The 23,064-nt window shown below is 47.9% G+C and overlaps 8 protein-coding genes across 10 annotated transcripts; 3 read left to right on the top strand and 5 right to left on the bottom strand.

The window, feature by feature from the left end:
- Window positions 1-489: 489 nt before the first annotated feature.
- Window positions 490-4,433, bottom strand: E1B28_001678 (uncharacterized protein; the record flags this gene model as incomplete). Its single annotated transcript, XM_043147633.1, has 14 exons — window positions 490-553; window positions 608-832; window positions 893-1,126; window positions 1,184-1,420; window positions 1,478-1,657; window positions 1,719-2,131; window positions 2,182-2,572; window positions 2,628-2,846; window positions 2,897-2,982; window positions 3,032-3,454; window positions 3,507-3,717; window positions 3,773-4,118; window positions 4,171-4,210; window positions 4,272-4,433. The coding sequence occupies 14 exons, from the start codon at window positions 4,431-4,433 to the stop codon at window positions 490-492; spliced, it is 3,231 nt and encodes a 1,076-aa protein (XP_043016346.1).
- Window positions 4,434-4,625: 192 nt separating this feature from the next.
- E1B28_001677 (uncharacterized protein) lies at window positions 4,626-7,325 on the top strand. Of its 2 annotated transcripts, XM_043147631.1 has the most exons (8): window positions 4,626-4,781; window positions 4,832-5,278; window positions 5,331-5,385; window positions 5,439-5,523; window positions 5,574-6,301; window positions 6,349-6,783; window positions 6,855-7,139; window positions 7,282-7,322. In XM_043147631.1, the coding sequence occupies exons 1-6, from the start codon at window positions 4,708-4,710 to the stop codon at window positions 6,418-6,420; spliced, it is 1,461 nt and encodes a 486-aa protein (XP_043016344.1). In that variant the 5' UTR covers window positions 4,626-4,707; the 3' UTR covers window positions 6,421-6,783; window positions 6,855-7,139; window positions 7,282-7,322. The 2 variants fall into 2 exon arrangements, with proteins under 2 accessions (XP_043016344.1, XP_043016345.1); XM_043147632.1 differs by having other exon boundaries at window positions 4,626-5,278; window positions 6,349-7,146; window positions 7,214-7,325.
- Window positions 7,326-8,489: 1,164 nt separating this feature from the next.
- E1B28_001676 (uncharacterized protein) lies at window positions 8,490-9,884 on the bottom strand. The gene is made up of 5 exons (XM_043147630.1): window positions 9,438-9,884; window positions 9,258-9,356; window positions 9,003-9,198; window positions 8,903-8,943; window positions 8,490-8,851 (listed from the first exon to the last, which is right to left on the bottom strand). The coding sequence occupies exons 2-5, from the start codon at window positions 9,280-9,282 to the stop codon at window positions 8,592-8,594; spliced, it is 522 nt and encodes a 173-aa protein (XP_043016343.1). The 5' UTR covers window positions 9,283-9,356; window positions 9,438-9,884; the 3' UTR covers window positions 8,490-8,591.
- Window positions 9,885-10,878: 994 nt separating this feature from the next.
- On the top strand, window positions 10,879-12,128 carry E1B28_001675 (uncharacterized protein; the record flags this gene model as incomplete). The annotated part of the gene is made up of 3 exons (XM_043147629.1): window positions 10,879-11,521; window positions 11,581-11,836; window positions 11,903-12,128. 3 exons carry the CDS (start codon window positions 10,879-10,881, stop codon window positions 12,126-12,128), a joined length of 1,125 nt encoding a protein of 374 aa, XP_043016342.1.
- Window positions 12,129-12,244: 116 nt separating this feature from the next.
- On the bottom strand, window positions 12,245-13,141 carry E1B28_001674 (uncharacterized protein; the record flags this gene model as incomplete). Its single annotated transcript, XM_043147628.1, has 1 exon — window positions 12,245-13,141. The coding sequence occupies one exon, from the start codon at window positions 13,139-13,141 to the stop codon at window positions 12,245-12,247; it is 897 nt and encodes a 298-aa protein (XP_043016341.1).
- A 51-nt stretch (window positions 13,142-13,192) lies between these two features.
- On the top strand, window positions 13,193-15,703 carry E1B28_001673 (uncharacterized protein; the record flags this gene model as incomplete). The annotated part of the gene is made up of 12 exons (XM_043147627.1): window positions 13,193-13,200; window positions 13,255-13,340; window positions 13,460-13,475; window positions 13,536-13,737; window positions 13,791-13,840; window positions 13,898-13,962; window positions 14,014-14,453; window positions 14,513-14,660; window positions 14,722-15,020; window positions 15,069-15,297; window positions 15,355-15,580; window positions 15,649-15,703. 12 exons carry the CDS (start codon window positions 13,193-13,195, stop codon window positions 15,701-15,703), a joined length of 1,824 nt encoding a protein of 607 aa, XP_043016340.1.
- Window positions 15,704-16,655: 952 nt separating this feature from the next.
- Window positions 16,656-19,122, bottom strand: E1B28_001672 (uncharacterized protein). Its single transcript, XM_043147626.1, has 9 exons — window positions 18,951-19,122; window positions 18,486-18,896; window positions 18,308-18,426; window positions 18,084-18,255; window positions 17,926-18,028; window positions 17,763-17,871; window positions 17,561-17,708; window positions 17,123-17,503; window positions 16,656-17,073 (listed from the first exon to the last, which is right to left on the bottom strand). The coding sequence occupies exons 1-9, from the start codon at window positions 19,032-19,034 to the stop codon at window positions 16,954-16,956; spliced, it is 1,647 nt and encodes a 548-aa protein (XP_043016339.1). The 5' UTR covers window positions 19,035-19,122; the 3' UTR covers window positions 16,656-16,953.
- Window positions 19,123-19,212: 90 nt separating this feature from the next.
- Window positions 19,213-23,036, bottom strand: E1B28_001671 (uncharacterized protein). Of its 2 annotated transcripts, none has more exons than XM_043147625.1 (13): window positions 22,746-23,036; window positions 22,461-22,700; window positions 22,263-22,401; window positions 21,999-22,208; window positions 21,778-21,944; window positions 21,250-21,727; window positions 20,936-21,198; window positions 20,444-20,881; window positions 20,086-20,387; window positions 19,913-20,031; window positions 19,603-19,861; window positions 19,371-19,519; window positions 19,213-19,314 (listed from the first exon to the last, which is right to left on the bottom strand). In XM_043147625.1, exons 2-13 carry the CDS (start codon window positions 22,484-22,486, stop codon window positions 19,273-19,275), a joined length of 2,592 nt encoding a protein of 863 aa, XP_043016338.1. In that variant the 5' UTR covers window positions 22,487-22,700; window positions 22,746-23,036; the 3' UTR covers window positions 19,213-19,272. The 2 variants fall into 2 exon arrangements, with proteins under 2 accessions (XP_043016338.1, XP_043016337.1); XM_043147624.1 differs by having other exon boundaries at window positions 22,461-22,659.
- Between the last annotated feature and the right edge of the window lie 28 nt (window positions 23,037-23,064).

The following is a 23,064-nucleotide window of genomic DNA, read 5'->3' as shown; positions in this document are numbered from 1 at the left end:
TCCTTGCTCACCATCTATGTGCAAAGAAATAAATAATAGGATGGTTTTGAGACAATCGCATTTGCATAATTCAAATGTTTCTTACCGTCACAACATTATCGTCAAGAGCAACAAAGACAAAACTGTCGGGAAATCCCTGGGAGCGGGCTAACTCGCGGACAGTGACCATGCGCTTGCACTAATCGTGTTGTGTACATCAGGAAATGAGCATCAAGAAAGTTCGAGCGACACGAACAGAAGGATGGAGGACCCTGCTTTGTTTTGCTGTTGGCCCGATATTTGTAACCGTCGTGGGAAAGTACCCGTCTTCGTCCAGGCGTCCGTACAAGCCTATCCATCGAAAGGATTAGATATCAGATGCGGATTAATTAAAATCAACCGATGCCTGATTTATAGCCCTTTCTTGCAGACGCCGAACAGGGATTCAACATCTCAAAGCTACAAAGGCTATTCTTCAAATCTACGAAGGTCAGACAACAGAGAAACGATTCATGCCAACCGTCGCTGCGCACCTCTGTAGTCCCCGTCTCGAGTCAATATGATTTGCATTGTTCTATAGTCCGTCAGATTCCAGAAGTATCGGACAGATTATGGTTGTTAAACGGACCTTCGAACATGTACTTCTCCCAGCACCTTGGTGAACTGCTGCAAGTCCGTAGTAGGTATCTGTCGTACTTGCATCTGAAAGCGCGTGTGTGGGGGGTGATTATATTCAACTGCCGCATCGAATCCACAACGTGAGCCCTTGCACTCGATGGAAGGTATCTCTCGTTCTCTCTCTTCAGCTTCCCGCCTGAGATTGTGCGAGAATTCATTATAATCCGGGTCTTTCCTGTAACGAAAGTGAGATGAAGCACTTGTGATCGGAGTTTGGAACCAAAACGATACCCACCAATCGAAAGGAGGAAGGTCATTGATAGCGTCGCCAACAGTAACAAAATGATGAGGAAGACCGTCTTTGAGGAAGGTAACGGAGGATGGCCGTGTGTTGGTGCCGAAGAAGTGCGTGGGATAAGGAAATTCGGGTAGTTTGAGCCCGCGTTTTGCCGCGACAAGAAAGAACCTCAGGCGGCTCTGAGGCGCACCATATTGTCCTGCTTGGAGAAGCCCATGTCGCACTTGGTACCTAAGTATACAACGGTGATGTTCGCAAGTGGGCTCAGAGCTTTAAAAAAACACGTACCCCATGTCCAGCAGTCCCCGCAACAGAAGCTTGAGGTAGCCCTTCTCGATCCGGCCTTGCATATTATTTGATCTCTGGGTAATCGGAACTCGCAGTTTCTCATCAATAAATCCCGGCACGTTCTCAAGGAAGCAAAAATCGGGCTTAAGGAAGTCGATCCATGATAATGCATTCAGTACGAGATTGCTCTTCACGTTTCCTTCACGCTTGTGTCGGTTCAGGTGAGAGAAAGTTTGACTGTTAAAGTCATCAATACCATGATAGTTGACGTATTTTGACATATGCTCGACCTACCAAGGGAACCCAGCGACGACCACTTTCACATCTCCTGGTTTTGGTGGTGGCGGAACGTCCATCATATCGTCAAACAACTGCTTTGGGGTTTCTACGGCGAGGCCGTTGTGCTTCTTGATCGCATACTTAAGCATGACATTCACACATTGATTGTACACCTTCGTATCTAGGGAGTTCTTTCTGGAGAAAAAACTGTTAAGAGAGTGGAAAGTCACGAATATCGCAATAGCCATGTTCTCACTCGTATGTCTTCGCGGAACTGGGAAGGATCTCGATTGCATGTGTTATGCGAAGTGACTGACTTCCGCCTGCCAGTCCAAGCCCCAACGCGCCGCACCCACCAAATAGGTCCAGTGTTGGCAGGCGACTGCCCTCCCGACATGCAACGAAACCGTCATGAATCTGGAAAGCCTCGAGATTGTCGTCTCCGCACTTCTTGCATGATAACAGCGGGGACCGAAGTTTTGACCTGTCCTTCCACAATGGGTGATCTTTTGAGGGAAATAGATATTCAATAAAAAAATGGTAATCAGAGAGTCCGAGCCAATCGTCCAGGCGATCTTTGGGTATCTGAACATGTGGGTATATGACACAAGTTCGTACAAGCTTGGTTGCTTCAGTCTTTTCAATTACAGGAGTCAAGAAGACATGTCGCTGTGAGGAATAGTTAGAACTTCATGGTATAAAACCAACGCGGCACTCGCCTCATCCTTCATTTGTTCAAGAGGTAATCCAACGACATCACGAATCCTTCCGATCTGTTTCAAATCAATTACAGACACTCCTTTCGCATTCCAGCGTATTTTGACGATCTGACCGATGTTGGCCGGTCCAATAGTGTTAGAATTAGCTGATTGGTAAAGAACGAAGTCGTGAAGGTGAAAGGTTTGATCGCGATAGACTAGGCCGCTGCCACCGCCGATGACCTTCACCTGTTCTTTTTCGCTGTCATCTTGACGTTGAACGCAGACTCGGCAATTTTGAGGTGGTGGAATGCAAGATAAAGCGGTTGCAAGATCGAGTCCGGCTCGATCGAGGGACGTTATAGAAGGCGATGTTGTAGTTGATCCGTTTGTTGTCGAACGCGTGCAGTACCTGAAGCCGCGCAGAAGCATCAGATCCTATACTGGTCAAGAAGGAAGTGACAGACCGAACATAAAACTCATCGGGGGGTATTTTATTAGCTGGGGGTATGATGTAATGAAGCTCAATTTTGCCAGCAAGCTCAACAAGAGGAACGTCACCGCAGGTGGAATCGAGGAACAGCTCGTAAGGATGGGCAAGTTCACCTAGGTCAAAGTGTGATCCATGATTAAACCACTGCACGTGCACCTGCTTATCTTCTCTTATATATACAATCATGGCGAACCTAAAAGTACAATCAGCAACCTGACCGAACTGATTTGCGGGGTTTGATACCAGAAGTGGTCAGCGAGGATGTGGAAGGGCTCCAGAGGTTTTTCATCGTTGTTCATATGCCGAAGGGTCAAAACCGTGTCCCCGGCCTTTGCAAATGATAAGTCTAGATGTACGACTGGGGGCAACTCCACTTACATTGAACACTTCCTCGCCCACTGTTACTCTCGAATAGTACCTGTAATGGTCATCCTCCGTTTCCATCATATCTTGATCTGCATAAATGATCGGCCTATTCTCTTCTCTAGTATTGGCCAAAAACCGTGTAAGCTTTTCTTGCTGTCGTTGATCTTGTTGACCCCTTGATAATGGCTTTGGACCTACTACCTGGAGAGTTTCACGAACAAGCCCTTCCGCGAGCCCTGCCATCAACGGAGTAACATGTGTAGGGTTAACATGTTTGCTGGGATCAAGGCGAGTGCTCCCAGCTCGTCGGAAGGGAGGCCGTGTATCACGAGTCAACTTCCGCTGTTTGGAGGTCCCAGGTAGGATTCTCTGAATGACGCGGGAGAAAATGGGGACCTCGTCAGTCTCACGCAGCACCTGGCGAATCGTGGGTACCTAGACGAAGCCGTTCAGAGAGGTAAAATAATTTTGAGGAAGGCGGTTTTACTGATTCAAGGAGATCGCATTCGGACCAGGTGTGTTCAAATTCCAAACGTTTAATGAGGGAAGGATACTCTTCGTCTGGGAATTCCATCGCCGAACTGAACACGAATTGCGAGATACGATGGGGTTTAACAAATTTTTCATGAATCGTGGAGTATTCCTCGGACGGGTTTTTCAAAATGTACCAGGCGTACTGGGTTTCGATCCATATCAACCTGAGATGAGTCATTGGGTCAAGAGCGAGGCTACGAAGACAGCAAACGGTCATACCCCTCTTCCTCGGTGTAATCAATCCAAAACCTGAATATAGCTCCCAAGATAACGTACTTCTCGTCCGACTCGATGTCATCTTCGTCTCCTTCGAGTTCATCCTCTTCGAAACATGGACTGACAAAGCCAGCTGCTTCGACCTGACCGTCGGAGCCATGCTCAATAGTGTCGAGAGGTACCATCTCCGAGTTCCTCGCATCATAGAAAAGAAATTGGTTGAGAATCCTAACCGGCTTCCCGTCAGTGAGAGCATTGGCGAGGTCGAGATCGTCATCCTCAGGGGTCTCTCCTGGTAGAACTAGTTCAACCGTCTCCCGTTCGGCATCCAAAGGTGCAGTCCAAAATTCTGCAATAACAGCATCGTAAGCAGTTGAAACGAGGATTTTTGAGCAGCGCACCAGGTTGACGTCGATCGCTATCTATCCACCTTTTCCTCAACTGACATACATTTGAGTGAGTGTTAGTGGCATCCAAACAAAAACCTGATACTGAAGCATACCCGTGAGCCTGTCGTGCTCGACTGACATCGAGATCCTGGGTTAAGACATGACAATCCTCTTCTCCTCTTCAACGGTCTATCGGGAAATCTGTCTGAGTAGCACTCTGGCTCGAAACTCCTCGACTTCTGAATCACAACTGCATCGAGTATCAGTCTTGTCATAGAATAGTTTGATACCGAGATGAGAAAAAAGACGGGGTTCTAAAATCTTGCACGTTTAGACGAGGAAAAGAGTCAAGACCTTGCAGCGACGCGAGAAACGCGTGCAAGTTTCTTCAATGTCCCAGCTGTCCTTATTTCAACGGTTGAGGTTATAACTGAGCCGTTCACCAGAAGATTCTCACGCCCTGACCGCAGTGAATGACCATGACCATCCTGCATCTGTCTATGAAAAAACTCCAGTCGTCACAGCTTCTCCTATAATTCTAAACTTGACATGGAGCTCGCGAAGAAGAAGAAATATTTCTACGCTGTCAAGTACGGAAGGAAAGCTGGAGTATTCATCTGTTGGTACGAGTTCGATTGGCTTGCAACTCGTTGCCAAATTACAACAAAAACAGGGAGGATTGTAAAGCTCAAATCAACGGCTACGTAGGAGCACGGTTCAAGAAATTTCATGTGCGCCAGGACGCGGAAGACTATGTTCAAGACGTTGTTGCAGCCACTGCTACTTCAAGCTCGTCGATGGTGGTGGAAAGACGCGCACATGCACCAAAAAATCTCATTGAGACATCCAACGCCTTAGGCGGAAATAAAGGGAGCGGCGATTTCGTACAAGATGTTCCAACGGAGGTTGAAGAAGACTCTTTTGCAGATCCTTATCCACTTGCACGCCGTAGTTTACCGGGAAATGGTAAGGAACGCGAAAGGGAAGGCCGCACGCCTACCATTGTTCCCACAAGACAATATGAGGACCTTGTTGTTTACTGCGATGGGGCATGCAAAAATAATGGTACCGGTGCTTCTGTGGCGGGTATAGGAGTGTGGTGGGGGCATGACGATAAAAGGTCCGGAAAACTCTTTTCTCCTGCAATTCACCCAATCCATTGATGATCTTAGAAACATGTGCGAGAGATGTCCTGGCTTACAGACAAACAATTGCGCGGAACTCGTAGTAGGTTCTTTGTTACGTTCATCAAATATACTCAAGTTTCGCCCTCATCATAGGCTATCGTACGTGTACTTGAAAAAACTTCGATCGATGTGAACCGGAAACTTGTCATCAAAACCGATTCTCAGTATGCTATCAACTGTAAGTCGTACTCAGAGTGATCCTCGCACTATCTGACGGATCTACACCAGGCCTCACTCTATGGGTAAAGAACTGGAATAGATTTGGAAATCCATGGCGTAAAACGAACGGTCATCCTGTTCTTAACTCCGAGTTGATTTCATACGCGTATACACTAATAGAGTGTCGAAAGATGTTGGGACAGACAGTAAAGCTTGTGTATGTGAAGGGCCACGCCGGTTCGGAGGGGAACGAAGCTGCCGATAAACTTGCGAACCAAGGTTGCACTCTGAAAGACAAGAAGATGAGGGATTGGGCAGCGAAAGAAAAGAAGTATAAAAAAGATGCAGAAAAGACTCGGCTAGAAGTTGAGTCGGGGGCGTCCTATCTTCGAAGGGAGGGGAGTGTGAGGATTGATGTCATAGGAACGTCGCAGGAGGAGAGGGAACTCGGGGGGTTTCAGATGAAGACGAGTCGGCCTACGGAAGATGTCGTTGGAGGTTGTCCTCAAACCCGTGGTGAAAAGGAGCGTTCCACCTCAGAATTCATTCACCGGCCAGTTGGCCCGTTACTGCGATATAGAAGCGATCAGTCTGTCCAGTCTCGTTCACCCAGTTCACCAAAGGGCAGTCTTCCGACACAAGAAATGGGTGCACCATCTCTCGGCGAGGATGCTATGGCCTCTTTTAGATTGAAACGAGCGAACAAATACAAGTTGACCTCCATGCCCCACCGGTCGGCTCGTATAGGTGCCGCCAACAATCGAGCCGACACTCCAGAGGCGTTCTCTGACGATCAGGTGAGCGTTGAAGTCCTCCGACGATAACTTTCTAACGAATGTCGAAGGATTCTGATTTAGAAGCATATGCACAATGCTTAGCAGACAGCGATGATTTGGAAAACGACCTCAGTGACTGAACATGGTGCTCAAGGCTAGAGGCTACAGTTTGTATGTTTTGGATGTGGACCAAAATGCAGTTCTCTTTGCGTCTTGCTGAACGTCGTTACCGCTTGGTCCGCTTGGTCGCAAGTATCTAATCGCTCAAGCTGCGCTTTGTCCATGGATCGTCTAGTCGGGAGCGCGTTGATCACTTCTCATTATGATCCCACCATACTTAAACCATCTACATACACTCCTGTCATTCCACCCCCACCACAGATACCCAGCTCTCCGATAACATGTAGAAGGTCTACATATTGGATCAGCAAGTATGGTTTACTCTTATATATTTCTCTCTCAAACTCGGTAGAAATATGTGGAGAGCCACCCTTGCCGTCATAGTGGGCTCTGCTTTTATCATTTCGTGCGGCATCGAGTCTGCTAACAGTGTTAAACGTAAACTTGCTCTTAGTCGTCCCCTTCCACTTCAACCCAACTTCCACAATCGCATTTAACGCAAGCACAAGCAAACCTTGTTACTCCTCAGTGGCAGCGCAACGTATTGTTATCCAACAATGCTATCCGCAGCTTGATTTATCCACCCTTCTCTACCTGCCGATCAGCAGGCAGCTAACAACCATCCAGGCCTGGTAGTTGCCTCTCATCGCGCCCGCGTGAAGATACTGAGCGAGCTTGAAGCTTGAGCGCTTGAGCAGCAGTAGTTCTCACTCACTCACTATGCCCCCCCGCGGAATGGGTGTGTCGTGCGTGTTTGCCCGTTTAGACCTGATTCCAAACGTGACTTTATTTCTTTTCGACTTATTTTTGCAGACCGTCTTTCAGTAAATCCAACTACTAGTTCTAATCATGCTCTTCATGGTCGCTTCCCATCCTTCCAGGCATTCCAGAGGTGATCTGCCGTCATGTCCTTGTGCTGCAACGGCTCAACAAGCTTCAACAACTCCTTATCTTTATCAGGTGCAGTGTCCGGGAACTTTGCAGCCAACTTCTTGTCATCGTCTCTCCAGGTCCTGTCATGACTCAATCCGACTACGTTGAAATGGAATCCTTTTTTCGGATCGTAATCGATGCGGATGAGATCGATGGGTTTACTGTCGGCGTTCTTCTTGATGCCAATCCCTGAGTTGGACCGCTCGTTTAATCTCTCTGGCTTCGAACCCGGAAGGGGGGAGAAACAATGTACTCACCAACAATCTTTCCCTCGATGCCTTCAGGCTTGTTTGCCTTGCTACCGGGTTTGAACAGTCCGTCAACGAGGCGCCTTCTCAATCGCTCGAAAGAAAGATGAGACACACCTTGGGTACAAGTGCATACCGTATTTGAGCTTGATTGGTAGAGCCTTGTCTTGACGTGTGGGTTTCGTTTTATTGTAGATGATATAATTCACCGCAGCCTTGGCAGCGTCCTCATATGAATCGAACTTTTCTTCAACTTCAGCCAGTACTGCGAACGTAAACCTCTCCGAATCACTGCTGATTTGGTCCTCGGAGCTGTATTCGGATTCGGATTGAATTATACCAGCCAAGTGAGCAATTGCGGGATACCAAAGACTCACTGTCCAATGCTTGTTTTGTCGAGATCCATGTTTTTCACTAGGTTGAGTGAAGTTGCTCGCTGTGCTCAATGCCTTTTATACCTAGGGAAGTGAATCCTAATGGATCCTAGGCTGCCTTACTCAAGGATTCCAAGCATACTGGAATGGTCATCAACGATAGCATTAACGGTGGCTACGCGGCCTAGAAGCAACAGCTTCGTCTAGAGGTATGATACGCCGCCAAAAACCAGCGGCGTCGTAGAACTAGAAGCTATGGTGCTAGGTCGAAGGTAGTAACGGGATTCATTGAATAGAATGGGAAGGAAATAGTAAGAATGGAAGTGCATCAGTATACTTGAATCGTCATCTTATCGACGTCAACCGAACATCTCCCCTCTCAGTTCCAGTCAAGTTCGATATGAGATGAAGAGGATCCGGTGCCCTTACAATCACAACAGTCGTGGTTTAAGCTAGATATCACACGGTTGCTGCGAATCAACGGACCTAATAACCGGCCTCGAGTCACCGGCGTACTTTCAGTTGGTGATACAACAGGAGCACAATCATCGTTCGTCTTCAGTTTTCCTGAGTTCTTTGATTTACTACATCTTTCAAGTACCAACTCAAGAATTCCTGATCCTCCCACTCTGTCCCTCAAGGCTGACGTCCATTTTTCCATGCATCCCAGAGCCTCTCCGCCGTAGTGAGCTGCAACGGCTGGACGAGCTCCAATAGCTTCGCATCTGGATCCGTTGTTTGGACAGGGAACGTCGCAGCCAACTTCTTGGCATCGTCCCTCCAAGTCCTTTCACGATTCAATCCGAATACGTTGAAATGGAAGCCTTTCGTCGGGTCGTAATCGAGACGGATGAGATCGATGGGTCGACTTGTGATGGTCTTCTTGATGCCAATGCCTGGTGGAGAGCTCATTAAATCTCTAGTTTCAGAGAAACAAATGCCCCTACCGACAATCTTTCCGTTGATGCCTGGAGGTTTGTTTGCCTTGCTGAATTCGAGCAGTCCGTCAGCTAGGCGTCTCTCGATCTATAAGAAACTGTGGCACACCTTGGATACAACTGGAAAGGAAACTCGAGCTTGATTGGAAGAGGCTTGTCATGAGGTCCGGGCTTCGATTTATTGTAGATGATCCAATTCGTAGCGGCTTTGACCGCGGTCTCGTATGAAGTGTAATTTTCTACAACTTCAGCCAGCACGGAAACCTCCGAGTCATCGTTCTCAACTACCAGATCTGCGTTGGGGTCTGGGTGGAGGGGTGTGAGTGAGCAGCGGTAGCAGTCACAAGTTTTAATCCCAACTCACTGGACTGTGCTTCTTCGGAATCCATGGTTTTCGCTTGGAGTGAGGCTGCTCGTTGCCTTCATCGCCTTTTATACCAGGCATTCGTTCTGAATCAGGTGCCTTCAAGGTTTCCGAGAAGTATGGAATGGTCGTCATCAGGAACGATATGGTAGCGACGGAAGTAGCTCGTAAAGCGCCTACCATGTAATGAAAAACACAAGGTAAATTTTGTTTGGGTGTTGAGGATCGGAAGCATATGCAACTGTATTAGCAACTCGAGTTTGATTGGATGGGTTCTCATGAGCTGGAGTTCGATCTGTCGAAGACAATCCAGTTCGAAGCTTTGACAGCGGTCTTGTATTTTTCTACAACTTCTGTTCGGGATTCTTTGACACAGTGAGTCATTAAGACGTATGGCGCCTTTTTCGTGCGTTTTCACGCCACTTCTGAACCACATCTGCCAGCTGATGGTAACGACAGTTTTTAAACAAGTCTTGAGATCTTGACTCTTGAGAGCCTGGACTCACTAAAGTGCACATTTCCTGATGAAGTCAAGGTTATTCTCGTCTATGCGAGTGGCGAAGTTGGGATTTGGGTCTGGAAGATATTAGTGTACGTGAGCAATTGGGGTCGAAAGATTAAATGTTGAGTCAGCTGACTCACCAGCCTCGTGTCTCGACAACTTGACGGTGGCGAGGCAGGTAACATTCCAGAAAACTGATTACTCTTTCTTTATTTGAGGCTTTCCACCGTGAGGTGCTGTAACGGCTCAACAAGTTTCAATGATTCCTTATCTGAATCACGAGCATTGTCCAGGAACTTTGCAGCCAAATTCTTGCTATCATCCCTCCAGGTCCTTTCACGATTCAATCCGGATATTTGAAATGGAACAGCTGCCTCATATTAAGGATAATCGTTCAGTACGCCAACCTCAGGTCCCTCCGAGTCATTGTTCTCGACTTTGGAAACTACGTTAGCATCCCGGTCTTGAAGGATATGAAGAGATTTCGTTCTTGTTTGTTGCTCATCGATCTAACAGAGGCCTTAGTACCATCACTAGTCTGCCAAGGTCCAGATGACAGTCAAGCTTGGACCTGGGTCAGAGTTCGTTTCCGAACCAAAAGTGAGAGCATGTTCTGTCGGGAAGTTTAACGAAGGTAATGAATTCGGAACTCAACCTCAGTCGGTGGCCTAGGCTCATCGGATTCATTATTCACGTCTGAGGAAATCGGCGAGGAGTCAGTGAGCAACGGTGGATCCGTTCGTTTTGAGTAAAGTGGCTCGCTGTGCTCATATAGCACCTTATATCCGGAGAGGCCGAGCTTTAGTATCCGCCACCCAAGGAATGGTGGTTACAGAGAAGGGAATAACGAGTTAGAAGAACGGAAATTAACAAAAAGCTTATAAACGTACTGAAGAGAAACTCTATCTCCTGAGGTATGTTGCGTATACGAGTCACGACAGAAGCAAGTACATTCTACCCGGATTTCGAAGCGACCGAGAGAAGTACTATGAGGTTAGCTTAAGCCTACTTGAATCATGTTGAATGTTGATCAAATAAGTGCGATCTCTATCTTATCTTATCGGCGCGAATAGGTTCCATCGACCGTCGTCCTCTCAATTCCGGTCCCTTGAAGTTGGTATGGCTAAAGGAAGAGGAAAACCAGGAAAGTCTCTGAAGGTGGCCTTACAGTCACAGCAATCTCGTTTTATAGCCAAAGAACGTGCGGCCCATGCAGCAGAGGTTGCCCAAGCAAAAGAAGACCGAGCTCGAGGAAAGAAACGTAAACTAGACCACCAGAATCCGACACCAGCCAAACCTAAAGCGGGGAAGGACGGTGAAAAGGGCAAATCCAAAGCAGTAGAAGAAATCCCGAAACGTCCAACCATTCCTTTTCTGCCGACAGATACGATCCTTCTGGTTGGTGAAGGAAACTTTTCCTTTGCCCGTGCCCTGGTTTCATGCCAATCACCATTATCATCTTCGTCGACGCCTTCTTCTCCGTCGTCCTCAAACGCTTCCCATGACCAACATCTATCTCTTGTTCTTTTAGCCCAGTTACCACCGAACAATGTTACAGCTACCGCTTATGACACTGAAGAAGAATGCTACGCGAAATATCCGGAGGCGTCAGACGTTGTAAAAGACCTTCGTTCGAAGGGCGTCGAGGTCGTTTTTGGAGTTGATGCTGCAAAACTCGAAGTATTGGCGAAGAGGAAAGGGAAAGGGAAAGGAAAAGAGCTGAGGAAGTGGGATAAAGTTGTTTGGAATTTCCCTCACGCTGGTCAGTTTGATTCTCTCAACCTTGCAAACATGGATTTATTTCAAATCTGTTCTGTTCAGGGAAAGGCATCACAGATCAGGATAGAAATATCCTCTCTAATCAATTACTCATTCTTGGTTTTTTGAGATCTGCAGCCAAGGTACTAAAGGAGGGACCTGTGCCCGATATCACATCGTCAACGGGCAAAAAGAGAAAACGAAGGGATGATGACGAGGACGAGGACTCTGACGAAGAGGATCTGACTCATTTACCATCCGCAGGCTCGAGGGGAACGGTCCTAATAACACTACGAAACGTCCCTCCCTACACCTTGTGGTACGTATCCTGCAAATTTGCGATTGTAAGCCTAGTGTCGATATATGTTGTTTTCCCTCTGTCCAGGGACGTTCCAAAGCTTGCAAAGAATCCACCGCCCCCAAAGCAAGGTAGTACACCGCCAAACCCGAAATACACGCTCTTGCGTTCGTTTGCTTTCTATCGTGGATTATGGAAAGGATATGAGCACCGGATGACGAAAGGGGAGAGAGTACACGGTGCGGGTAGAACAGGCGAAGGCGGAGAGGATAGAACATGGGAGTTTTGTCTGAAGGATACAGATGAAAAGTGACTTGGTGCACTAGTACGACAATAGAACAAAAAATGGATCATTATAATGTGTATCCACTTCTACTAATGAATCAGTACGATACCACTACCCCAAACACTCTAGATTGGTATAACATACTATGGATCGGCGGTCGTTCCGTTTTGCTCTTCCTCCAACGACTTCTTGAGCCCCTCCAATGTCCTTGCCAGTTGACCACCAGCCGCCTGACTCAAGACACCAGCCAGTTGTGCACCTGGAGCGGACAATAATCCAATTATCTGTGCCCTCAAAGTGTCCAACCTAGGTAGGGCCGAAACATCCTTCACACCCTGAGGTAAGAAGACTTTGCCCTCTAGAAGTGCACCCATCACCTTCAAGTCGGGGGTCAACTGCGCTCGTTGACGTTTGACCCTTCGACCTGGTGTTTCAGGGTCAGCATTTCTAGCTGCAAGTTCCTTCGCTAGTTCTTCTGGTGTTTTTGGGGGACGTGGAGGGACAGTGCGGTCCATGGCACGGAGGACGGCGGAAAGATACGGGGGATCGAGAGTAGGAAGTTGGAGAACGGCATAGTTCCCTGGGGTATTGTTCAGCATGGTGTCGATGTCAGACAAACTGACACCTTCCTGGGCGCGTAAGGCAGCACCGAAAACGCCCGTCCGGATGACGGTGAGAGTGGGAAGGTCTGTCTCTGTGATAGGTCGAGGTGCATCTAATGACGCTTTCTGCTGTGTTGCATGGTGTTTTCTAGCAGCTGCACCGATATCATTGCGTAGTTTCTTGAGACGATTCGCGGAGAAACTGTCGTGGTGGAGGAATATGAGGGGAGAACCATCGCGTGTTTCTTGAAGAATGCGGGTATACCATTTATACTGGAAGAGTTTTTTGCCTGAGAAGACGCGTGGATATGTCTTTCCTGGTAGTGGATTTGGCTCCTTGACCAATATTGCGTAATTCCGAATCGTTGTCCTCGATACCCACGACGGCGGCCAGGATATTTTGCTCGCCGACGCGGACGATGATAGTCGTGAAAACATCGGTCGGTCACGATGAATGTGACAGTCACACTCCTTCCTCTGCCAAAAACCATGATGTTGTAAGGAATTCCCTCCGTTTTGTGCTTAAGTTTGACGCTAATTGTCGTCCACAGAGAGGACGACGACGACGAATATCTTTACGGAGCCTCCACTAAACCACAGACTCCAACGCAAGTTCAACCAACATCGAGTAGCGCTGGTGAGGGTCATTACTTTGCCTTGTTGGAGAGGAAATTCGGTCGTTTCCTACTTTTTCTCCCTGTAATTCCTTCAGCAATGATGAATATGCATTTAACAAACGTTTTTTGCTTGTGATAGCCTCAGTCTCTCACCCGTAAGTTTCGATCAAATGAGGTTCTGCGCGTCTGGTCACACAAGTCAAATTCTGGTGTAGAAAACCCGTTGAGAACACTCTCGCCACCAACGGAATCGTCTCTCAATTGGAAGCTGCAGCAGAAAGCCAGGTTGAAGCTCAAGAACTTCTGCATGACCGGCAAGTATCTCCTGGCACGCCACAGCAGGAGTCAACACCGGAAGATGGGTCAGATGCAGATGCAGAAGGAGTAGAGGAAAGCGGAGAAGAAGAGGATGAAGATGTCAGTGTTCAATGGTACAAGGACTTGATTAAAACTCACAGAAACCATCGCAGATTGAAATTATCATTGATACTGAACGGGCTCCACGTTCAGTGGACTTTCGGTGTGCAAAACAACTTGTTACAGTGTATCGAGTGCTTACCCTTTTCCTCCGAACTAGTCCCAATGCCCAACGTGCCTCCCAAAACCGAAACATAAGCTCCTCGCATCCTACACCAGCAAAAGGTGATTGGTAAACACGCTATCAAAACCCTTCTTGTCTCATTAAACTCATAGCATCTCAACCGACGCTCACGACCGAATACACACCCATGCAGAGGGGTGCGGTTGGAACGCCCTCTAAACCTCTGCCTGGCGCTGGCGGATCATCCTCGACTATCGCAGCTTCATCATCAAATCTTTCTGTGCCCGCCTCTTTCATAACGACAATACCGGATTCTTCTGAGGATGTTCCGGCAGTCGATCCATCAACCTTACCCCCCGCAATAGCTCCACCTTCGCATCCCAAAATTGACCCCAATGAAACCGGTATGTTGGACGGTCGTTCCATATTCGAGGTCGACATTGGAGCTATGTCTGAAAAGCCCTGGCGGCGGGCCGGTTCCGATATCAGTGACTGGTTCAACTATGGGTTCGATGAGATTAGTTGGGAGGCTTATTGTTACAGGAGAAGAGAGATGGGAGACGTTGCTGGAATAATGAAAGTGAACGTCCTGGTGAGCGGTTTCCCACCTTTTAGACCATCAATATGTTTAATCCCGTATTCATGGTTTAGAATTTCTCTGGAATGCAAGAGGACCAGTTAGCGGCTCTACCGCCCGAAGTTCGACAGATGGTTATGACGGGGACATCTGCTATGATGAACCAAATGAACCAGATTAACCAGGCTGTGGCGGGTGCTGGGGGCGGTGGAATGGGTGTAGGTGTGTCCTTTTTCTTTATCCTAGTTTTGAGTGCGAAATGGATTGTTTTTCTCTTCTTAAGATATGGGAATGAATCCAGGGATGATGAATCCGGGAGTCATGATGGATATGGGGATGATGAACCCAATGGCCGGCATGGGTATGAATGGCGACATGGGGAACATGGGTATGGGTCAAATGGGCATGACGATGGACGGGCAACCCCAGGGTGTCCCCGGCGGTGGTATGGGCGGTGGTATGGGCGGCGGTATGGGTGGCGGTATGCCGGGAAACAGTACGCCTGAGCAGGGAGGTATGGGTATGATGCAAGAAGGTGGGTTCTCGGGTGCAATGGGAATGGGAATGGAGTTTGGAATGCAGGTCAGTGGTAAAGGTATCAAGACGTCTACGTACTGACTCGCCATATAGGACAATCAGATGTACCCTGGGATGGAACAAGGTCAACCACCCGCTGGGCCCGCAGCAGGGAATGTTGTTCAAGTCTCGGGGCCTGGTGCGCGGCCAGGGGGAGCAACACCACAACCGTTTTCTGGAAGAGGAAGAGGCGTTACACCGGTTCCGGTGGGTGGGCGTGGACGAGTGACACCATTCCCAGCAAGAGGCAGAGGCAGAGGAATGTATGGTCCTGGCGAGGGTGGTACGTGCAACATGGTTTCTTTACCTCTTATCCTGTCTAACCATATGGTATCCACAGCCCCCGTTGCACCAGTACGACCCGCCTCGCCACTCCCTCCAAATGTACCCACTGGTCCGCGTAATCAAAACAAATACAAGGACCGAGACGGAAATGCGCCTGCTGTAGATGGTCTGGATTATGGCGGTGATCGGGATCGAGATAGCAGAGAAAAAGACTACAGAGACAGAGATCGAGGAGAAAAGACGAGAACACCTAGTCGAGAGCCAGAAGATAGATCCAGTCGGTATGTCCCTTTTTAATCCTTCTCTCTCTTATCATGCTCATTCCAATTTCCCTTGATGTCTCTGTCAGAAAACGTCGAAGCTCACCTAGCCTGGATGACGGTCGTGGTTCCAAGCGACGATGAAGTTCTTTCACTATTGCGTTAATTACTTACTTTCATTATTTATCTAATGAGTCCTGTGCATACATTCCGCTTTGGTCATGATACGTTCAATACCACATCTTCCTGGTTAGATGGCGTCGTAAGACATGAACATTTGAACAGTCAAAATCTAAAGTATAAGTATTGTATTGTATGATTGTGTGTTCCAAAACTACGAGTATAAAGGCATATTGAGCTCCATACTCAACTCTAACAGGAACGTTTGCAGTCCGACCTTCGGAATTCCACCCAAACTTCAAAACGAAATCCAGCGGCGAAGGAGAAGAACCGTGTTAATCTTCCACGAACGTAACAGACCTCTGGTGTGTCTTGATTTCCATGAGGACAACCAAGAGGCCTTGACATGTTCGTGGGACGTAGGAAGAGGTCAAGAAAGTTGAGAACATGATCATGTATTTTCTCTCGCTGATGGATGTCGAGAACAGATGCGGGCAAGAAGAGAAATATTCTTTATTTTTGTTATTTAGGGCAGGACTATGTACACCAAATAAGTATATAAACCCTAGATTAGGGTTAGCGGCACAAACCGGCCAAAAAAAAGAGCCTGCCTAGCCAGAGTGGCCATGGCAGGACAGGAAAATATTGAGACGGTGCATGAGCCGAAGCCCATACAAACCGCAGAGACCCTCTGTATGGACAAGGTCGCCGTGCTATGAAGGATTTCCACGGCCCACAAACCGCGGTACTTGAAGGGGCTTATGCCATCAAGGTAAGTATGAGTTGTCATCTTCTCCTCCTCCCGCTTTTATACTCTTTTGAGTGTGCACGGACCATTACAATCACGTGTTACAGAGGTGCACTCTCGCGGGACGAGACAACATTCATCGTTCCTTGTGAATTACCCATACGTGTGCATTTATTGCATTGTGTTCTTAGTTAGAGTTATTGCACTCGAGCTTAGTCCTCGAGCAAATCTGTGTAGTGGAATATTATAATTTGATGTATCATTCCAAACTGTACACTCTCAAATAACAATAGGAACGGTCTGGAGATAGCTCAACCAAAATCTACCCAACAAGGAGCTCTCGATCCCGGTACAGAAAAGTGGGTTAGGTAAGGCATACGTAACGAAACTTTTGTTAACAATAAGGAAAGACGTCGGTACTAAGTTGAGAAAACCAATGTAAGAACAGTCATTGAAATTTTAAACTCTGTTCCCTTCAAGTTCTTGGACATTCGTCATCTCCCTCCCTGGATTTTTGTTCGACGTTTTACTTCCCAGTACGCTTCTTGAGGTTACTCTCTTCTTTCTTGTCGCCTCCAGCAGGAGCAACGGGAGTAGTCTCTGTCTTCTTGTCATCTGGGGTGGGGGCATCGGTCTTCTTGGAGGACTACGCAGGCGTTAATACTGATAGAGCCAATAAACATAACGTATCTAACCTTGGTAACGGGTGTCTGCTGCCCACCAACTAAACCAGTGACGGCACCAAGCATACCGAATATCGTCAATAAGGCAACGGCGAGAGCACCTCCAGTCTCGGGATGAGTCTTGAAAGCGAGAACAGGGTCAAGCTTAGCGAGATCGATGAACGAGAAGACCTTCTCGCGGATGAATGCGACAGGGTCATCTTTGAATGACGAAGCTTCCTCATCGGAGTCATCATCATCGGTGCTGGTCTTCGCTGCGGCGCTCTCAAGAGGTTTCTTGACTTCAAAGGTTTCAGCGGCGAGAGCCTTCGCATCATCAAGGGAGTGCCCGACGTAGAGGTTGTCGAAGAGGATATCTTCAGTCATCGTCCAGAGTTCGATACCAACACCACCCTGCAATCAAAAAACTGGTAAATCAATTGGGTCTGCAAGAACGAGTAGAACACCTACAATCTTTGCCAGGGACTTGACAGGGGTGAGATCCTCAAAATAGTTGGGGTTGGCGATCTTGGCAGGAGCCCACTCGCCCTTGTATTCGGGGTTGTCAATCATAGGAGCGTACCATTTGCCCTTGTAAGCGGGATTTGCCTTGAATGGGCTGTCGAAAGGTATGTTTAATGCATGTACAACAGACATGATGGGATGAACTCACCGTTTCCATTCACCGCATCCAGGTGCTTCAGCACATTTGGGATTAGATACAGTAGGGGCAATCCAATCACCATCTTCCTCATCATCCCATTCCTCGGGCTTCTGAGCATCTATAAACAAAAATGAGAAAAAACAAGCCCACTCATAACGAGACGAAGACTTGCCAGGGTCTGGGATGGTCATGGGTTCGTCGTCAAGCCATCCTTCAGGTTTCTGAGCTTCCTCGTCGAGAATTTCGTAAGGTGCGTCCTCATCCCAATCATCGGGCTAAAGTATTATGCAGTCAATAAACGTCCAAATCTCGACTTGTCTGTCAACTCACTTTCTTGGCTTCGGGATCTGCGATCTTTTTGGTATCAACCCAGGTTTCAGGCTTCTTGTCCTCGGGGTCGTCAATCTCCTTGGGAGGGTTGACAGGAGGCTCGAAGTCCTCGAGTAAAGAACCAGCCTTCTCGCTTTCACCGTTAAAGAAGACTTCATAGGTGTTGTCAGGGCTAAATCTAGAATGAGCCTTCCTGATCACCACGCGACACATTTTGTACGTACTGGAGAATAAGAGTATAGAGGTTCGTCAACTTCTCAATGGTGGGTCTGGGAGGAAGTTTGAGGTGCTTCTCCTCTACTTCACCCGTCTTTGGGTTCTTGTGACGGAAGATGAAGTGAACCTGAGGGAGGAGAGATTGAGCAAGAGTTTTTCTGACCGTAAACAGTTGACAAAACGCACCTTGGTTCCAGGGCAAGTAAGATCGGGTCCGAACATGACAACCCACGGGGTAGTGTCAGAGAACTCCTTCCCACTAGACTGGAAGCCATCCTCGAGGAGTTTGAGGTAACCACCACCACAGTTGCCACCCTTCTGGTACTTGACTTCGTATTGGACGACAAGAGGCTTGTCCTTGAAGTCAATGGGTTCCGAGAAAGGTGCAGAGATAGCATGGTGAGCAGCTTTGCTCTTCGCGACGAGGCCAAGGTCGCTGTTGATGACCGAGACGAGGGGTTCCTCGACCTTCCATTCACCGACGTAGCTGAAGGTCTCACCACCGGTAGATGTCTTCTTAGTAGCCTCCGATGCTGTCCAACGTTCGGACCAGTCGTCAGTGAACTGCTCAACAAAAGGAGCCTTGACAGTGGTAGGCTGTATACACTGTTGAGGAACGATGAACATGAATGCAGACTAATGAACACGTACTTTGAATTCAGGTTTAGCTGATTCAGATTGAGCAAACGCGCCCGAAGCAGCGATGGCGAAGACCGAGAGCGCTACGCTCCGCATTGTGATACGAAGGGCCAACGAAAAAGGTAGGAAAGGGAGGAGAAGAGGCTGGGGAGAGTTGTGATGCGCGTGTACGTAGTAGGAGCTCGTCCCTAAATATTGGTTACACACAAATGCCACGTATGCTGAGCCGGGAATCTCCCACGATCAGCTACCCTATGGACACGTATGCACGTTTCTTTACTTATGGATAATCATAATGTACACCGAGTATATACATGCGTAAAAGATACACAAATTAACTCAATAAATCTGCATGTCCAGAGGCCGACAATGCAAGCTGTAAAAGAAATTTTGAGTGTACTCGAACCAACTCGATGATCAACACCCACTCACCACAAACTCGTCGTCCAGATATTTGGACACTGCGATCTGGTCACCCAAGCCTTTTCTCCGGCGAGTTTTCAGTACCAAATCTCGTGCAAGAGCCTGTCCTGATGCGGGTTCTAATGGTCGAAGCTTGATACTTGTGTCAGTGGGATCACCTGCAGAGTAGCAAGAAGACACCATCAGAAGTACATTCAAAGTAGTTACACACGCTCAGTCATTCGCGTGAACAAACACCCACCTGGCACAATCGACCAGTGGTCGAAAACCTGTAAACAGAATGCCTGTCCTTGGGTTGCCGTTCTCAAATCCGTTTCGAACCCATTGGCATCAATAACCGGAATGAGCGCTTTGACGGTGTAGAGCGGCGAACCGGCTTTTGGAATATCTTGTGTGACATGCCCACGCCGGCGAGCGAGGACAGTATAAACGGCCGATATACAATCCGCTGGAGCCTGTACTTCCACGTAGTAAATCGGCTCCATCAGCCGAGGGGTGGCCTGGGCGAGTAGATCAGTACAGGGGAGTTTTTGGGATCGAGTCGTACTTACCATCAGGAAAGATGAATAACAGACGCGACGAGCCGTAGGGACGACCTGCCCTCCGCCTCGGAAGATAGGTTGGTCAGCGAGACTGGCGTCGAGCAGGCGGAATTTGACATTTCGCATAGCTGAAAACAGCGCTTGAGCATCCTGTTAATGCTGAAGCTACCGGAAATACTCACGTTCGTCGCACAATGGACCTTCTCGAGCACCCCACTGGAAACCTTGCTTTATGTGTTCCTTTACTGTACCCAGCACCTTCTTGTCAATCTGGGACGGTAGAGTATCATCGAGAAGGACATTTGGACCATTTTCATCGGGTCCGAAAGCCCATATTGATCGAGATGCCAGGAGATCCCACTCGTATTTTTCTTTGAAGAACTTTCCTCTATCCTTTGCAGACATCTTCATGTTCACTCTGCCACGCTCGATATCTTCTGCTATACCGCGTTCTAGAGGTTCGGCAATCATCGTTATTTTGTTCCTGTTAGATAAATATGAGGTAAATTTCGAGTTTGCGACAAAGATGACAGAACAAACTTTTTGTTCGGCGTGTCTGCATAGCATTTAAGAGCGCTGGTCTCCAACACCGTTTCGCAGAACTTTGTGACCGGATCTGAAACCTTGATCTCAATCTCCGAAAACAACCTTCTCAAGTCATGCATGACACAATCCAGATAGAGTTCGCCTGTACCCACGAGGACATGCTCTCCACTCTCCTCTACCTTCGTTGCAACCAAAGGGTACGACTTATTTATCGAACGCAATCCGGCAAGCATTTTGGGCAACTCTGAAGGCGCGATGGGCTCGATTGCAATCTTTAGAACCGACTGCGTCATGTGTTTTATGGGACGGAAGATGTGAAGGTCTTCCTGAATATCGACGGATGCTAACGTCGCAGTTTTTGATATGGAGGCATCAATGCCACCAATCAAGACAAGATTGCCGGCAGGGATTTCATCGGCAGGAATAAAATAGCTGACGTGAAAAATGAGTTGCTAGGTTAGGGAGAATGCACGACATAATGCTCACCGAGCTTCACTCATCCAAAGATCTTCTACAATGACTTTCATCATGTCCTCCTCATCTTCAGGAGAATAGCCCTCACCGAGGACCTTGATCTCCATTCCCTTCTTCAGGACGCCACTGTAAACTCTTCCAAAAGCTCTGAAAGACTGAGCGTCGGTCGTATGGTACAGCTTTGCCACTTGTACCATCACAGGTCCCGAAGCATCACACATCTGCATCGCAGCAGCTAATTCGGAGGTTTGTGGCCCGCTATATGTTCCTTGTATCTAAAGTGGGCTGAGACTTATACGAAATAATAGAAGCGGATGAAGTCGAACCTTGTTGACAGCATTATCCACGGGGCTGGGTATGTGGTCGACTATTACGTCTATCAACCCAGTAGCTGGCCCAAAGAACTGGTCCAACACAGCTTTCAAAAGAGGTCTAACGTCCATTTTATACATGACTGGCTTGAGCTTGATGCCCAAACCTTCAAGGGTCTCCCTCAAAGTTTCAGTTTCCTCTGAGAGCACTTGTGAGTACAACTTGTAAAGGGGTTCAAGGATGAAGTGCACGAAAGAGCGATTGTGTTCTGCGTCGGCAGGTTTTCGGGTAAACTTGCGCGTGGAATCGTCGAAATAGACATCACCCCAGAGACGCGCTGCAAACGAAGGCACATCAACTTTCGTTCTAAAGGAGTCGGCATACATCTGGGCGAAAGAGGTGAGGGTGAAGCACCAGTTCATGTCTGTGCTGGCAAATGCAACGTTTCCGTTTTCGGGACTGAGACGAAGTCCAGGATCTGGGTCAATGCCACTAGACGTGTGTATGAGATACGATCCTGATTGATCAGAGAGAATCCGAACCTGATGAAAGTGTTAATTTCTTCTATCGTGTGCTTGATTTTGTAATAAGCGTCTGCAGGTTTTATTCTCAATTCCAAAATGAGGCGGTCAATTTTGTTCACAACGAGAGTGATTTTCACGTTTTCCTGGAGAGCGTGTCTGATGATGTGTTCAGTTCCAACCATCATCTTGAAATGAGATGATATGAGACTTCTGGCGACACTCGAGCAAGGAACACGCACCCCTTCGATGACATCCACAACCAAGACAATACCATCTACCAGCCGTATGGCAGAGGCAACTTCATCCACAAAGTTGATATGACCGGGTGTATCAATAAGGTGTATAAGGTGCGACTTTCCCTTGGTTGTCGATAATATGAGGGACATGGGCGAAGATTTGATGGAAATCTGTCGTTCTCGAGATAAAACGTGCGTGTCTGTGTATCTCGTCTGGTGAAGAATTCTGTCAGAGGGTTGACAAACAAAGACTCCTTAAGTATGCACCGGTTTGTCCGAGTCCCATATGAGCTTATGTGTCTCAAAAACCAGCATGTCCATCAAAGCAGTCTTGCCGTGATGTAGATGTCCGACGACAGCAACGTTACGAATCATCTCGGGGAACGCTGCCATGTCAAGCAGGAACCTGTTTCCGGGGTCGTTCTTGTAAATCACTCGTCTTTCTCTTCACAACAAAGTACCAACCCTTTATCGAACCGTGTCTCAGGCATATCCTTCTCCTCGACAGTCCATTTTCGTACTTTAATGGGCGCGATTATGGGCTCAGAGAGTGGTTGCGCATCTTCTTCCTGTACCAGCGTCTCAACGTCCGCGCCGTACACGTCTTGAGCCGAGGGGTAATACTGTTTGTCTTCATGCAAAATGACCGCACGATTGACAGGTTCTGTAGATATTCGAGAGTAAAGCCGCCGTGGGGAGGACCTTCTGTTGAACGGGTAAGAAGAAACTGCTAGAAAAATAATCACGAACCACTATCAATTTCCATAAGAGCACCCTCTGGTACTTCTTCTTGCATCGGCTCATCCTCAAAACCCTCTAAAGGTGCTGGTGCACCGCCAGTAGGCTGCTGGGGTATGAACGTGTTGGTAGGGACTTCTTCATCGTCGGAATCAAGGTCAGCACCAATGTAATTACCGAATTCGTCGTAGTCGTCGAGGGAAGCCATGATTTGAGGATGTTTTCACCTAACCCTGGATGAAATTGTCGACCAACGGTAAGAGATGGGTTGATGCAGTCGAGGTTGAAAAACTAGTGGACGCGTCAAAATTTGCCGGCGGTTAACAATCCT

Source organism: Marasmius oreades, chromosome 1, assembly GCF_018924745.1.
Source record: "Marasmius oreades isolate 03SP1 chromosome 1, whole genome shotgun sequence".
NCBI lineage: Eukaryota > Fungi > Basidiomycota > Agaricomycetes > Agaricales > Marasmiaceae > Marasmius > Marasmius oreades.
This window is presented reverse-complemented; position numbering and strand designations above follow the sequence as displayed.

What these genes read in the sequence shown, in the direction of transcription:
- E1B28_001677 (XM_043147631.1), top strand. Translation starts at nt 4,708, where the DNA reads ATGGAGCTCGCGAAGAAGAAGAAATATTTCTACGCTGTCAAGTACGGA. An exon ending in TTCTCAGTATGCTATCAACT is followed by an intron (nt 5,524 to 5,573) that starts GTAAGTCGTACT and finishes GATCTACACCAG; the next exon opens with GCCTCACTCTATGGGTAAAG. An exon ending in AGGCGTTCTCTGACGATCAG is followed by an intron (nt 6,302 to 6,348) that starts GTGAGCGTTGAA and finishes CGAATGTCGAAG; the next exon opens with GATTCTGATTTAGAAGCATA.
- E1B28_001676 (XM_043147630.1), bottom strand. Translation starts at nt 9,282, where the DNA reads ATGGATTCCGAAGAAGCACAGTCCA. An exon ending in CCTTTCCAGTTGTATCCAAG is followed by an intron (nt 8,944 to 9,002) that starts GTGTGCCACAGT and finishes GCTCGAATTCAG; the next exon opens with CAAGGCAAACAAACCTCCAG. An exon ending in CATCAACGGAAAGATTGTCG is followed by an intron (nt 8,852 to 8,902) that starts GTAGGGGCATTT and finishes GCTCTCCACCAG; the next exon opens with GCATTGGCATCAAGAAGACC.
- E1B28_001672 (XM_043147626.1), bottom strand. Translation starts at nt 19,034, where the DNA reads ATGCGGAGCGTAGCGCTCTCGGTCTTCGCCATCGCTGCTTCGGGCGCG. An exon ending in TTACTTGCCCTGGAACCAAG is followed by an intron (nt 18,427 to 18,485) that starts GTGCGTTTTGTC and finishes CTCCTCCCTCAG; the next exon opens with GTTCACTTCATCTTCCGTCA. An exon ending in AGCAGACACCCGTTACCAAG is followed by an intron (nt 17,074 to 17,122) that starts GTTAGATACGTT and finishes ACGCCTGCGTAG; the next exon opens with TCCTCCAAGAAGACCGATGC.
- E1B28_001671 (XM_043147624.1), bottom strand. Translation starts at nt 22,941, where the DNA reads ATGGCTTCCCTCGACGACTACGACGAATTCGGTAATTACATTGGTGCT. An exon ending in TCTTATGGAAATTGATAGTG is followed by an intron (nt 22,660 to 22,745) that starts GTTCGTGATTAT and finishes GAATATCTACAG; the next exon opens with AACCTGTCAATCGTGCGGTC. An exon ending in GAAATTAACACTTTCATCAG is followed by an intron (nt 21,728 to 21,777) that starts GTTCGGATTCTC and finishes ACACACGTCTAG; the next exon opens with TGGCATTGACCCAGATCCTG.